General features: G+C 41.7%; 1 protein-coding gene across 2 annotated transcripts in view; it reads left to right on the top strand.

Annotated features, from left to right (window-relative positions):
- The window catches only part of PRPF18 (pre-mRNA processing factor 18), a 38,408-nt gene that overhangs the window by 10,514 nt on the left and 15,491 nt on the right, over positions 1-12,403 (top strand). For both annotated transcript variants that reach the window (XM_018553718.1, XM_018553717.1), the window contains 3 exons: positions 2,060-2,173; positions 4,646-4,792; positions 9,448-9,516. In XM_018553718.1, coding sequence (XP_018409220.1) covers positions 2,060-2,173; positions 4,646-4,792; positions 9,448-9,516 — 330 coding nt within the window. The remainder of the gene's footprint in view (positions 1-2,059; positions 2,174-4,645; positions 4,793-9,447; positions 9,517-12,403) is intronic.

Genomic DNA, 12,403 nt, shown 5'->3' with positions numbered 1-12,403 from the left:
GGGTCCATAATATTCACAGTAGCTTCCCCGCACAGGCGCTTGTGTGCATTTTTGCCTTGGCCCTGAATGTTATTTACCCGCTTCCCCACACATGCACAATGGGCAGTGACATTTCTGGACCTCCTACACGACGCCCCCAGAAGTGACTCGTGGGTCCAGATTTCTAACGGGTCCAGGAATCCTGCGACCCAGTTCCTGACAGCCAATGGACCTGTTTCGGTCCGCGGCCCAGAGGTTGGGGACCCCTTCTCCATAGTATTCCCCTTCGCTACTTTCCTGGCAGCTACTTAAAAAGTTATGTGAAGTAGGGAGGGGAGGAGGGCCAGGGCAAGCACAGACGATAATCAGATACTCCCACAAGAGGAGAGAGCTGTGACATACAGGGAAGGGAGGGGCATTGCCAATATATATATACACAAACTGAAACGTACTGCTCATGTCTTTTATATTTTTTTTTTATATTCTTTATAGAATAATGTGTGCAATTGTTCACCTGCTAAATAAGTAAATGAATTTCATGCATGTTTTAGTTCTCTAATTACTGAATAACCTCCTGGCCAACTAAAGCTAAAATGTCATTACTGCCTAGCAAAAGTGGACATTATTATAGAGCAGCTTTAAGTGACCTTATCAGCACTCGGTCACTTGTATGTATAACATACTTGCAAATAGAAGACTGTATATACTTATAATTCCTGCACCCTGTTTATTGAAACGCCACTGCTTACTGTCTTCTGCAAGTATATGCTTGCTGTGGTTCCTCCCGCTGGCTTGTATGCCCTGTTTTGACACCCAAGAGGGTGTGAAAAGCCACAGCAAGGTGTGTGAATACTTGCAAAAGACCGTGAGCAATGAAGCGGTGGCTTTTTAAATAACTGCTCACCGGAAAAAGTTAAGTATATGCAGTCTTCTTTTTGCAGTTATGTTTTACTTTCAAGTGACCTTGTGCTGATATGGTTACTTTAAGGAGGGTTTGTTGACTTCCGTTCCATTGCGATTACATCCGTTTTTGTTCCGTTATGTTATGCTGAAAAAAAGTAGAGCATGCGCTACTTTTTTTTTTTTTCATCGCACTGCAACGGAACGAATCGCTGAGGTGTGAACTGGTCCCATTCACACCCATTCATTTTTCGGTGCCTTTGCATTAGCATCCATCGAAAAATGGATCGCAAAGCAACGGATCTGGTATGAGTGAGGCCCAATTCACATCAAATGCAAGGCAGGGCATAAATATGCATTTTACTTGTGTTTTTAAATTTGTATTGAGTTTAGTGGGCCTTTAACGCACAACATTATATAAAAAAAAATCTGCATGTACAAGTTTTTGAAAATACACAGCAACACAGCACAGGTATCTGAACATTGATAGCGTTGCTTTTATCTGCAGCTGTGCTGCCATGTGATACAACGCGTGGGTGTGAATGAACCCTCAAGTACAATCTATTTTACCTGTTTAGGAGCAACATCAGAAGATAACTGCTATTACCTTTTTAGCCTGAAAAGTATTTTTATACCCCTCTCACTTTGTTATTGGAGCCTTTTAAGACGTCAGTGTAAAGCTTGCCAACCCCTGTTTTAAAAGAGTGTCCTTACAGGACCCTGAGGTGATCTCCGTAGACAGAACGGATAGCAGAACTTAATCAGGAAAGTCAGATCCCAATGACAATGTAGAACTAAAGAGGGGCTTTTCTGACTAATAAGCATAATACAATCCGATTTATCTGTTATCATTCTTCCTTACTGATTTCTAAAGTTTTTGCTATATGTAACTGCTTATTTCCCTATGTGCTGCTCATCTACTCTAGTATGATAGAATTTATTTCAGGTTTCCGAACCAGTGTCTTGAAGTAGTTTGAATAGTATCTCGTACTTCCATTTTCTTTTTTAGCATCAAATACAGCTTTGATTTTGGTTTTAATTTTTATTTGATATATTGATTTTATATATATTTGATTTATTTGATAAATAAGATAAAAGTCCATGCAGTGCTTTGTGTCTAGATTTATTAGGATTTTATAAGAGGAGCTCATTTTCTCCGTAAATGTTTTTTCCATTCTAGGTGATACGGAGACTGCGAGAAAGAGGTGAACCAATCCGACTTTTTGGGGAAACTGATTATGATACCTTTCAACGCTTGAGAAAGATAGAGATTCTTGCTCCAGAAGTGAACAAGGTACTGTTTTTTTTTTTTTTTGTATCGTGTAATCACGTTCATATATAACGTTTCAGAGCCTTGCCAGCACTCCCAGTGTTATTGAGATAAAAGTCATCAAGGGAATATTTTTTTTTCTTTCATGTAACTTTTGAATGTAAGTAATCTTATTAAAAGACATGATGGAGATCATTTTTTTTAACATAAATAGTTTTGTTTTTTATAAGATAATGTGGCTGTTTTTTTTGTTTTGTTTTTATACATAAAAAAATGTGCATACAACTTTATTTTCTGTATAGGGTATGGTCCTACAACTGCAGTGCTAAAATATAGAATTTTTCAAATACTTTAGGAGCACAATAACTTTTCAGAAATTAGATCTTTAAAAGAGAACTATGAGGTGAGTGATTTTCACTCAATCTCATAGTTCAAGCCGAAATTGTCACACGTCGGCTCAATAGATCGGGAAGTGAGCGAACACCAGTCGCTCGTTCACTTCTCGATCATCTCCCTGCAGAGAGCCGGGACTGTCACTCACGGCTCCCTACAGGGATTCTCCCCTCCCCGCTCCGATACTCTAGCGCTGAATGGTGGAACGGACAGGGGAGGGGGCGGGTACTGGCAGAGCCAGGTGTCACTCACGCAGCTGGGTGGATCTCGACAGCAGTAATGTCTGGATCCGTCCCGGCTGCAGCGGTCTCAGTACACCGCGAGCTGTAGCTTGCGATATACAGAGCTTTGGGTCACGGGAGGATATGAGGAAAAAACACTTAGGGCCTGTTCACACGACGTCCGTTTTGTGTGCTGACCGGCTCCGTGCGCTGCTGCACTCAAAATGTATCCCTATGTGTTTTATGGGCTACAGTTCTCACGTGCGTTCAGGTTACGACAGAAAAAATACTGCATGTCACATTTTGTCAGGTCCGGAAACGGTCAGGAAACGCAAACGCGTCCAACACTCATCCAAAACGCGTCAAACGCATCAAAACTGCACTGCACTGCAGCTAACATACTAACAGCCCCACTCCAGCAAAAAAAACTTGAACGCATCAAAAACGCTGCAAAAACGCACTGCATCAGTCTGCAGATCCGCACCTGATCAGGACCTGATATCATGTGAACAGGCCCTTAGTTCTCCTTTTATAATCGATGTCTAAATTATTCGAGATGACCTGGCGAAAAGATAAAATAAGGATGTCCAATCAACAAGGATGTCCAGTGTTCTCTCCGTTTTACCAAATTGTCATTTGTCAGATGTCTTCAGTTTTAAGTAACCTGTACATTTGAGGAATTCAGGAGCTGCCATTGCAGGATAGGATGTGCCCTGAGCTGCTGCATTTTGCACAGGTTCTCATGAACTCGCAGCAGCTCCTACAAATTGCTGTCACTCAATGGGGGAGAAAGATCCCGACAATATTGTCAGAATCGTTTTTCAGCACAGAGCTTAGCTCCGCCCACAGTATATTACACTGAATTTTAAGCTGATGGTGCATTTTTTATTACATTGCAAAATGTACTCCTGTATCATAAGGAAATTAAAAATACAAGAAAAGGTGTACTCCATAGTTCTCCTTTTTAAAGGCCAATTTTTAGTTGGAAACATCTTTGGGTGAGGAGTAATGCCAAAAAGGGGTATTGGATAATGAGAAGCGGTTGTGGGGGAAGCAGGAGCTGCTCACATTTCTTTACTTTGAGGGTAAATGTGGAGCAATGTATAATGTATGCTGTTAGTGTGAGCATTGTGGTCTTGTCACACTAAACGAATGGGTGCTTCTTATCTGTCTATGTGACAGGACCACCGGATTTACCTTGCAAATGTTTTAGCACAGCATTTCTCACAATCGTGAGTAATGTTCTAATACACTGCAGGTAGTGTGTTTTGGTAATCCTGAGGGCTAATATATGCTCCTAAAAGCAATATTGGTTAACCGAGTCCTGGGGGGTCATAGAAGAATTTTTAGTTGGAGGAAACTACTAGCCTCAACTAAAGTTAATTTTATCCATGAACAAATGCATTTTTTAAAATAAAGATGTTATCCAACATGGGGTGCTCAGTGTGTGCTGTCACTGCCTTCAGCTTTAATCGCTTTTCTACATCTCGGTATTGATCCATGACTACGATGGGCAGCCTCCCTACCCAACAGAGAGGCTTGGGAGTTGCTAGGGAGCAATACTCACATTAACTTCACAGGCTTGTTACTTACATATACTAAATTGCCCTTGACTTTGAGGTACTCTGATCATTGCTGATCAGGTGTGTGGAAGATCCTCTTGGTGTCTGTGTTTTATACACATTGACATTGTTTGTTTGGCTGCTCTCTCCTACAAGTTTGCTATGAACTCCAGAGGGTGCTGTTTTCTCACTTTTTACTCTTCATTTCCTAAATAGGACATTCAATGTATTTAGCACCTTGGCGTTCAGCACTGAACTCATTTAAATGTTTATTTCCAAGTAATGCCTAAAATGTCTCTTGTGTGGATCTTGTCTGCTAGGGCTTACGAAATGACTTGAAGGCGGCTCTGGATAAGATCGATCAGCAGTATCTCAATGAGATTGTAGGCGGTCAAGAACAAACAGAAGAAGATACACAGAATGACCTGAAGGTCCATGAGGAAAATACCACAATTGAGGAGTTGGAGGTGTGTATTATACTATGCAGTGTAATCCGCACATTCACATAATGCTGATGTTCATTCTCAACATTTGACCCATCCCCTTCTTTAAAGTTGGTGCCAAAAAGCAACATACATGGGGTTGGGTAAAAAGAGTGGGAGACTCCTAAATTTATTTAGCATAAGGAGCCATGTTTTCTTTTCCTCTTAAATATCTTAGCTGTAGGGCTTCAAGTTTAGCAAGCAAGCACAAAGAGCAGTGGTGTGCAGTAATAATACATCAGTCTTCAGAGCAACTAAAGACTTCATTGCTTCTATTGATAAAAAAAGAATCATAAGTATTGTAGCCACTTTGAAGAAGTTGATATATTGGTTTTGTGTAATGGCATAGACATGTTGCAGATTTTCCTTAATACGTAAGAGGAAGCATATTCCAAGAGCCTTTATAAAGTTGAAATGCCAGTGGTCCTAAAAAAACCAAAACAATTTCTGTCTAGAATTTAGAAGCTTAAATGCAGTTCAAACTGAGTGACTGTGTATATTTGTAAGGGCAATTCTTTTAAAACCATAAGGAAACTAAAATATTTCCCATAGTGGCCTACCTATTTCTACTATTTAACGCTTAAAGGAGAACTATGAGGTGAGTGCTTTTCACTCATCCTCATAGTTCTAGCCGACCTGTGACAATGAAACTGTCACAGGTCGGCTCAGTAGATCGGGAAGTGAGCGAACACATACCGGCGTTCGCTCACTTCTCGATCCTGTCACGGCTCTCTGGCGTGACGGGAGGGACTGGATTCCCCGCTCCGATCCTCCAGCGCTGACTGGCGGAACGGACGGGGGAGGGGGCGGGTACAGCGGACTCTGCCTCTAGATAGGCAGAGCCAGCTATTACTCACGCAGCTGGGCGGATCCGCTTCAGCTGCAGCGTCTCGGTATACCACGAGCTGTAGCTCGCGGTATACTGAGCTTAGGGTGACGGGAGGACGCTAGTTTGTGTCCTCCTGTTACCCTAAGGAGAACTATGGGGAAAAGCCCTAACCCCATAGTTCTCCTTTAACTTTTAATTGAAAATGATTGTTGTAGCAAAACAAAAAAAAAATAGTTTGTACTGGAATCTGGAAATTAGGAAAGTTACAGTATATGTAAAGTTTAAACACTTGCCTTCCAGAGCAATTTCTTAATTTTTGCAAACACATGATAAAAGCTGCATTTTTGGCTAGAAAACCGCTTAAAGTGATATTAAAGTCAATAGATTTTAAGCTATTTCAAATGCTGATGAAATCACTTACAATGAATGCTGCTTCTTGGTGTTTAAAAGTTTTAGTTTTCTGTAGAATCAGCTGGTCTCCTGAGCATTTGTCCTGACTTGTTATGTCTTAGAGTGACTCCTTTCTCAAGCAGAATGCTATGCAGTCACCCCTTGTGTGTGCTAGTAAGCTGTGTGTGTCTCCACAAACACACAGACACAGCAATTCAAGCTACTCCACTACCCCCTCTCCTCCCTTCTCCAAGCTAGTAGATGAACAGTTGCTGGAGCCTGCACTGTCCTTTGTGATCTTGTAATGGAAAGGAAGTTCAGGGAAACTGAGAGACATGTAAGCAGCTGTTCAGAAACATGATGATTGTAAGAGTTTGGGCAAAATGCAAAGAAATACATTGCTGGGCAATGTATATTTATTTGTTTGATCTGAATGCATTATTGAAAAAAGTTTGAGAGTTTCATACTATTTTAATACCCCCCAAATAATTATATATTTTCTGAAAGCAGAGGCACTGTAGAAAAAAAAAATGCTAGTTGCAATTTGTTATGTCGCACGATATTTGCGGAAATATTTATCAAAACAATACTTTTAGGATAAAATACACTAAAATGAATTTTAGTGCACAGAAATAGATAATATACCTATTGGAATTCATTAGATGCGCCTATCTATCTATCCATATACACACTATATTGCCAAAAGTATTGGGACGCCTGCCTTTACACGCACATGAACTTTAATGGAATCCCTGTCTTAGTCTGTAGGGTTCAATATTGAGTTGGCCCACCCTTTGCAGCTATAACAGCTTCAACTCTTCTGGGAAGGCTGTCCATAAGGTTTAGGAGTGTGTCTATGGGAATGTTTTATTCTTCCAGAGGCGCATTTGTGAGGTCAGGTACTGATGTTGGACAGGAAGGCCTGGCTCCCAGTCTCTGCTCTAATTCATCCCAAAGGTGTTCTTTTGGGCTGAGGTCAGGACTCTGTGCAGGCCAGTCAACTTCCTCCACCCCAAACTCGCTCATCCATGTCTTTATGGACCTTGCTTTGTGCACTGGTGCGCAGTCATGTTGGAACAGGAAGGGGCCATCCCTAAACTGTTCCCGCAAGTTGGGAGCATGAAATTGTCCAAAATGTCTTTTGTATGCTGATGCCTTAAGAGTTCCCTTTACTGACAAAGCCCAACCCCTGAAAAATAACCCCACACCATAATCCCCCTCCACCAAACTTTACACTTGGCACAATGCAGTCAGGCAAGTACCGTTCTCCTGGCAACCGTCAGACCCAGACATGTCCATCGGATTGTCAGAGAAGTGTGATTCGTCACTCCAGAGAATGTCTCCACTTCTCTAGAGTCCAGTGGCGGCGTGCTTTACACCACTGCATCCGACGCTTTGCATTGCACTTGGTGATGTAAGGCTTGGGTGCAGCTGCTCGGCCATGGAAACCCATTCCATGAAGCTCTCTACGCACTGTTGTTGTGCCAATCTGAAGGCCACACGAAGATTGGAGGTCTGTAGCTATTGACTCTGCAGACAGTTGGCAACTTCTGCGCACTGTGCATTTAGCATGCACTGACCCCGCTCTGTCATTTTACGCGGCCTACCACTTCGTGGCTGAGTTGCTGTTGTTCCCAGCTGATTCCACTTTGTTATAATACGACTAACAGATGACCGCTAAATATTTAGTAGCAAGGAAATTTCACGGATGGACTTATTGCATAGGTGCCAACCTATCACGGTACCATGCTTGATTTCACTGAGCTCCTGAGAGCGACCTATTCTTTCACAAATGTTTGTAGAAGCAGTCTGCATGCCTAGGTGCTTGATTTTATACACCTGTGGCCATTTAGGTGATTGGAACACCTCAATCCAATGATTTGGAGGGGTGTCCCAATACTTTTGGCAATATCGTGTGTGCATATATGTGTTTAAAGCTTTTTAAATGCATATAAAAGCAATAGAATCACACATAGTCTGAATGAAGCTTTAGACGGTTGTCACCAGAACAGGTTTTTCTATTGGATGATTTCCCCTTACCTCCTGGTCCTGTGACCACTCAAAAATTTTGATTTCCTATCACTTACTGTACCAGAGACAATGGTACACTTTAAGCTAATAATCATTGTAAAAGTGATAGACTTTGTTTTAACTAAACAAAAATTCACATCAATGCAAAAGGAGGTCTTAAGATGCCCATTCACTGGCCAAATTTCGGCCAGTTTTGAATGTACTGGGCAAAATTCGCACAGTGTGTGGGGCTGTCGGCTCCCTTTTAGCCGGCAATTTTTGATCAGCTGATTGAAGGACCCGGCTGGAAAATCTTCGTATAAACAGATCCGGCAGCCAATGAGCTGCCCGCTCTGATTGGGTATTCTGTCAGGGGCCGTACTCGCCCAAATGCTCCGATGCCTAGCCCAATACTTCCTGTATCAGGAAGATGGGCAGCGCGTCAGTACACGCTGCTCAGCTTCCTGATTGGCTGGGAAGCCGGCTCCATGCTCCCTCGTCACTTGTGTAATGACGCGCTGCCCGGCTTCCATGATTGGCCAGGATGCCGGCTCCATGCTTTCTCGTCACACACTGACGAGAAGCATGGGGACGGCTTCCTTGCTAATCGGGAAACCGGGTGGCGAGTCTTTACACGCTGCCCGGCTTCCCGGCTAATCAAGAAGCCAGGTGGCGAGTCATTACACGCCGCCTGACTTCCTGAATGGGACTTCCGGTATTCGGTATCGGCGAGTAGCGGAAAAAAATACTCGTACCGAAATAGCGGTATCGGTGCATCCCTAATTTTAACTAATGGCGTTGTCAGATCAAGGCATACTTTGTATGTAAGCCTGTTTTTAAAGCTTTTAGTTTAATCAGCAAGAAACAAAATACATCTAAAGACGGAACACTTTTTAATTTTTTTGGAAGACCTTCACCTAGTAATACTATATGTATTGAGAGTTGTCTTCTCTGTGAGTTTAAGATGATTGAATGCACTAGCTCCAAGCTTTCCCCTTTCTTTTCTGTCCTTGTTTCACTGTAAAAAAGACATTTAAATCCACAAGGGTATTCTTTTTATTTTAACATACCTCTGTAGACATTCTACTCTAGGTTTAAAACCTTCCAGAAGGCGTTGGGCTTTTCGCAGCAAAGAACTACACATATTTTACACAAACATCTGGAAAGTGGGATTTGAATGACGTCCAGAATGGTTACAACAGGTGTTTGAAATGAATAGTGCTTTAACTACATTATGTGATGGGAAGCAGTCTGTGGATCAGCTGGAACTAATTTTGCTGTTTAACTCTTTTAGTATGTAGCTGCATTAGTACAGAAAACCCAGTCTCTTACTTTGGCCAAAGCAGCAGATTTACAGTGTAGCATTTTGGTTTACTGATATAAGGTTTGCATTAATGTCTTTGTGATGCAGGCTTTGGGAGAGTGCCTTGGGCAAGGAGATGACAACAAAGATATGGATATCATTAATAAAGTCTTAAAGGTAATTATAGCTATCGGCTCTCTGCCTGCTCTTGCATGTATGAAATTTTATTGATGGTTTACTCAATAGAAAATAGATGTGATATACACTGAGTGGCCAGATTATTATGACCACCCCATCAGTACTTCGTTGGGCCACGTGATGACTCCACGAGATGACTTAGTTGGGCCGCCTCGTGACTCCACGAGATGTTGAAAGGTGATGCGAGGAATCTGACACTGCACTGTTGCCCTTCTGTTGTCTTGTACCAGTCTTGCCACTCTCTATTCTGCCCTAACATTGACTAGTCGCTGACGGACACAATTCGTACGTTCAGACCCAGATTTTCGGCTGACAGTGGAGTCTTTAAACACTTTAACAACAGCTGCTCTTTAACATTTAACAAATTCTGCTGTTTTGCTGATACTCGCTCCATGGCTCCGAGCGCCAACAATCATCCCATGTTCAAAGGCTGTTAAATCGCGTTGTTTACCCATATCTTCAGAAAAAAATCACTTCTACTGTCGTGGTAAACAACCTGCTTCCCTATTTATAATGGTCTGGCCCTCTAGCAACTTCAGCGCGAAATTATAGCTAATTTGCCTACAAACGTCAGGTGGTCATAATAATCTGGCCACTCAGTGTATAATACTCAATTGTCCGGTCTACTTACAACTGAAATTTGGACAGGTGTGTGTGTAGGAGAACCCACACTCTGCAGCTGTAATAAGCTTCATAGGCTTTAGAACTGTTGATATATGCTATTTGCCAGAGCAAACAAGTGCTTTCTTTCTCCATCTTTACATTATTAAAGTGACACTAAACTCGGGAGTTAAATCCTAAAAATACATTCAAGTACCTTAACTATTAACAAAAATGTACCTTATGTGTGTATCACTGAGCCCTAGATCCTCAAATCATCTCTGAATTTGCGCTGAAACTTGCTTTCCTTCTGGAGGGTGGCTACTTTTGTTCCCCATGGTCTCTGTGTGTGTGTGTAAAGTAGTCACTTCTGCAAGCTCACTCCTGTGATAGGCTACAACTTCAATACAAATTAGTAAACTAAATGCAAGATTGTAGTCGATCAGGGGAGCGAGCTTGGAGTGGTGGTTACTTTACAACATGCACAGGGACCATGAGGAACAAAAGTAGCCCCCCTCTAGAAGGAAGGACAGTGTCAGCATGAATTCAGAGATGATTTGAGGATCTACAGCTGAGAGATACCCAAATAACATACATTTTTGTTAATAGTTAAGGTACTTGACAATATTTTTCAGATTTAGCTCCTGAGTTTAGTGTCACTTTAAAGTGACAACCGGCATGGCTGACCCTTGTTTAGCTTGGGTTGTTGTTCATAGAGCTTAATCTGAGCAGGTGTCACTGATGTCTCAAAGTGTAGTCCAATGGATGTGCAAACCCAATTGTATTCGGTTCAAGTGATGCATATATATATATATATATATAATTTGTGTGTATATATATATATATATATGTATGTTTTTAAGGAAACCTGACAATATGAGATCTCTAAGTAAAAATAATGAACTTGTAAACATAGGGAAAAGTCCTTTCTTTTAGGGTCTGTGGGCTGTTGAAGGGTGTTTTTGGTTGGGCTTATTTTATATAAAAGTATGGTTATCTTTTAATCTGATCTATACAGTCATGGCCAAAAATGTTGGCACCCCTGCATTTCTGTCAGATAATGCACCACTTTGCACAGAAATTTGTTGCAATTACAAATGTTCAGGCATTCTCATGTTTATTTATTTTGTTTGCATTGGTATGGTACAAAAAAGTGGAGAAAAAAAGCCAAATCTGACACATACCACGCAAAACTCCAAATATGTACTGGGCAAAATTATTGGCACCTTCTCCAAATTGCAAGAGATAATTGCATTCCAAGTCTTTGTGGAAAAGCATGGACAATCTCAAGGTTACAAGTCCATCTTCAGAGATCTTAATGTTCCTGTGTCCACTGTGCACAACATTGTCAAGAAGTTTACAGCCCATGGTGCTGTAGCTAATCTCCCTGGACGTGGACTAAAGAGAACAATTGATCAAAGATTGCAACGAAGGATTGTTGGAATGGTGGATAAAGATCCTCAATCAACTTCCAGACAAATTCAAGCTGACCTTCAGGCACAGGGTAAAACTGTGTCAGCTCGCACTATACGTCGCCATCTGACTGAAAAGGGACGCTATGGTTGGAGACCCAGGAGGACCGCACTGCTGACACAGAAACATAAAAAAGCCAGATTGGAGTTTGCCAAAACTTACCTGAGGAAGCCACAATCCTTTTGGGAGAATGTGCTGTGGACGGACGAAAACAATTACAGCTATTTGGTAAAGCCCATCATTCTACTGTTTTCAGAAATAGAAATGAGGCATTTCAAGAAAAAAAATACAGTCCCTACAGTCAAACATGGTGGAGGTTCACTGATGTTTTGGGGTTGCTTCAGGCACTGGATATCTCGACTGTGTGCATGCATTATGAAATGAGAAGACTACCGAAGAATTGTGGGTGCAATGTAGGGCCCAGTGTCAAAGTTGGGTCTCCCTCAGAGGTCATGGGTCTTACAGCAGGACAATGACCCAAAACACACGTCAAAAAGCACCCACAAATGGTTTCAGACAAAGCGCTGGAACAAAAACAGCAGTTGGGAAAAGGAACCCTTGAAATTCTGAGAGACCTGGGGCAGTTGGCGAAAGAATAGTGGTCCAAAATTCCTGTAGAGAGGTGTAAGAAACTAATTGATGGTACAAACAAAATAAACATGAGAATGTCTAAACATTTTTAATTGCAACAATTTTCTGTGCGAAGTGGTCCATTATCTGACAGAAATGCAGGGGTGCCAATATTTTTGGCCATGGCTGTATATAAAATGACACACACTCACACCCTCTGTAT

Source organism: Nanorana parkeri, unplaced genomic scaffold, assembly GCF_000935625.1.
Source record: "Nanorana parkeri isolate BGI_ZX_2015 unplaced genomic scaffold, ASM93562v1 scaffold128, whole genome shotgun sequence".
NCBI classification, from domain to species: Eukaryota; Metazoa; Chordata; class Amphibia; order Anura; family Dicroglossidae; genus Nanorana; species Nanorana parkeri.
Note: the sequence above shows the minus strand (reverse complement) of the source record. Positions and strands in the feature narration are given on the sequence as shown.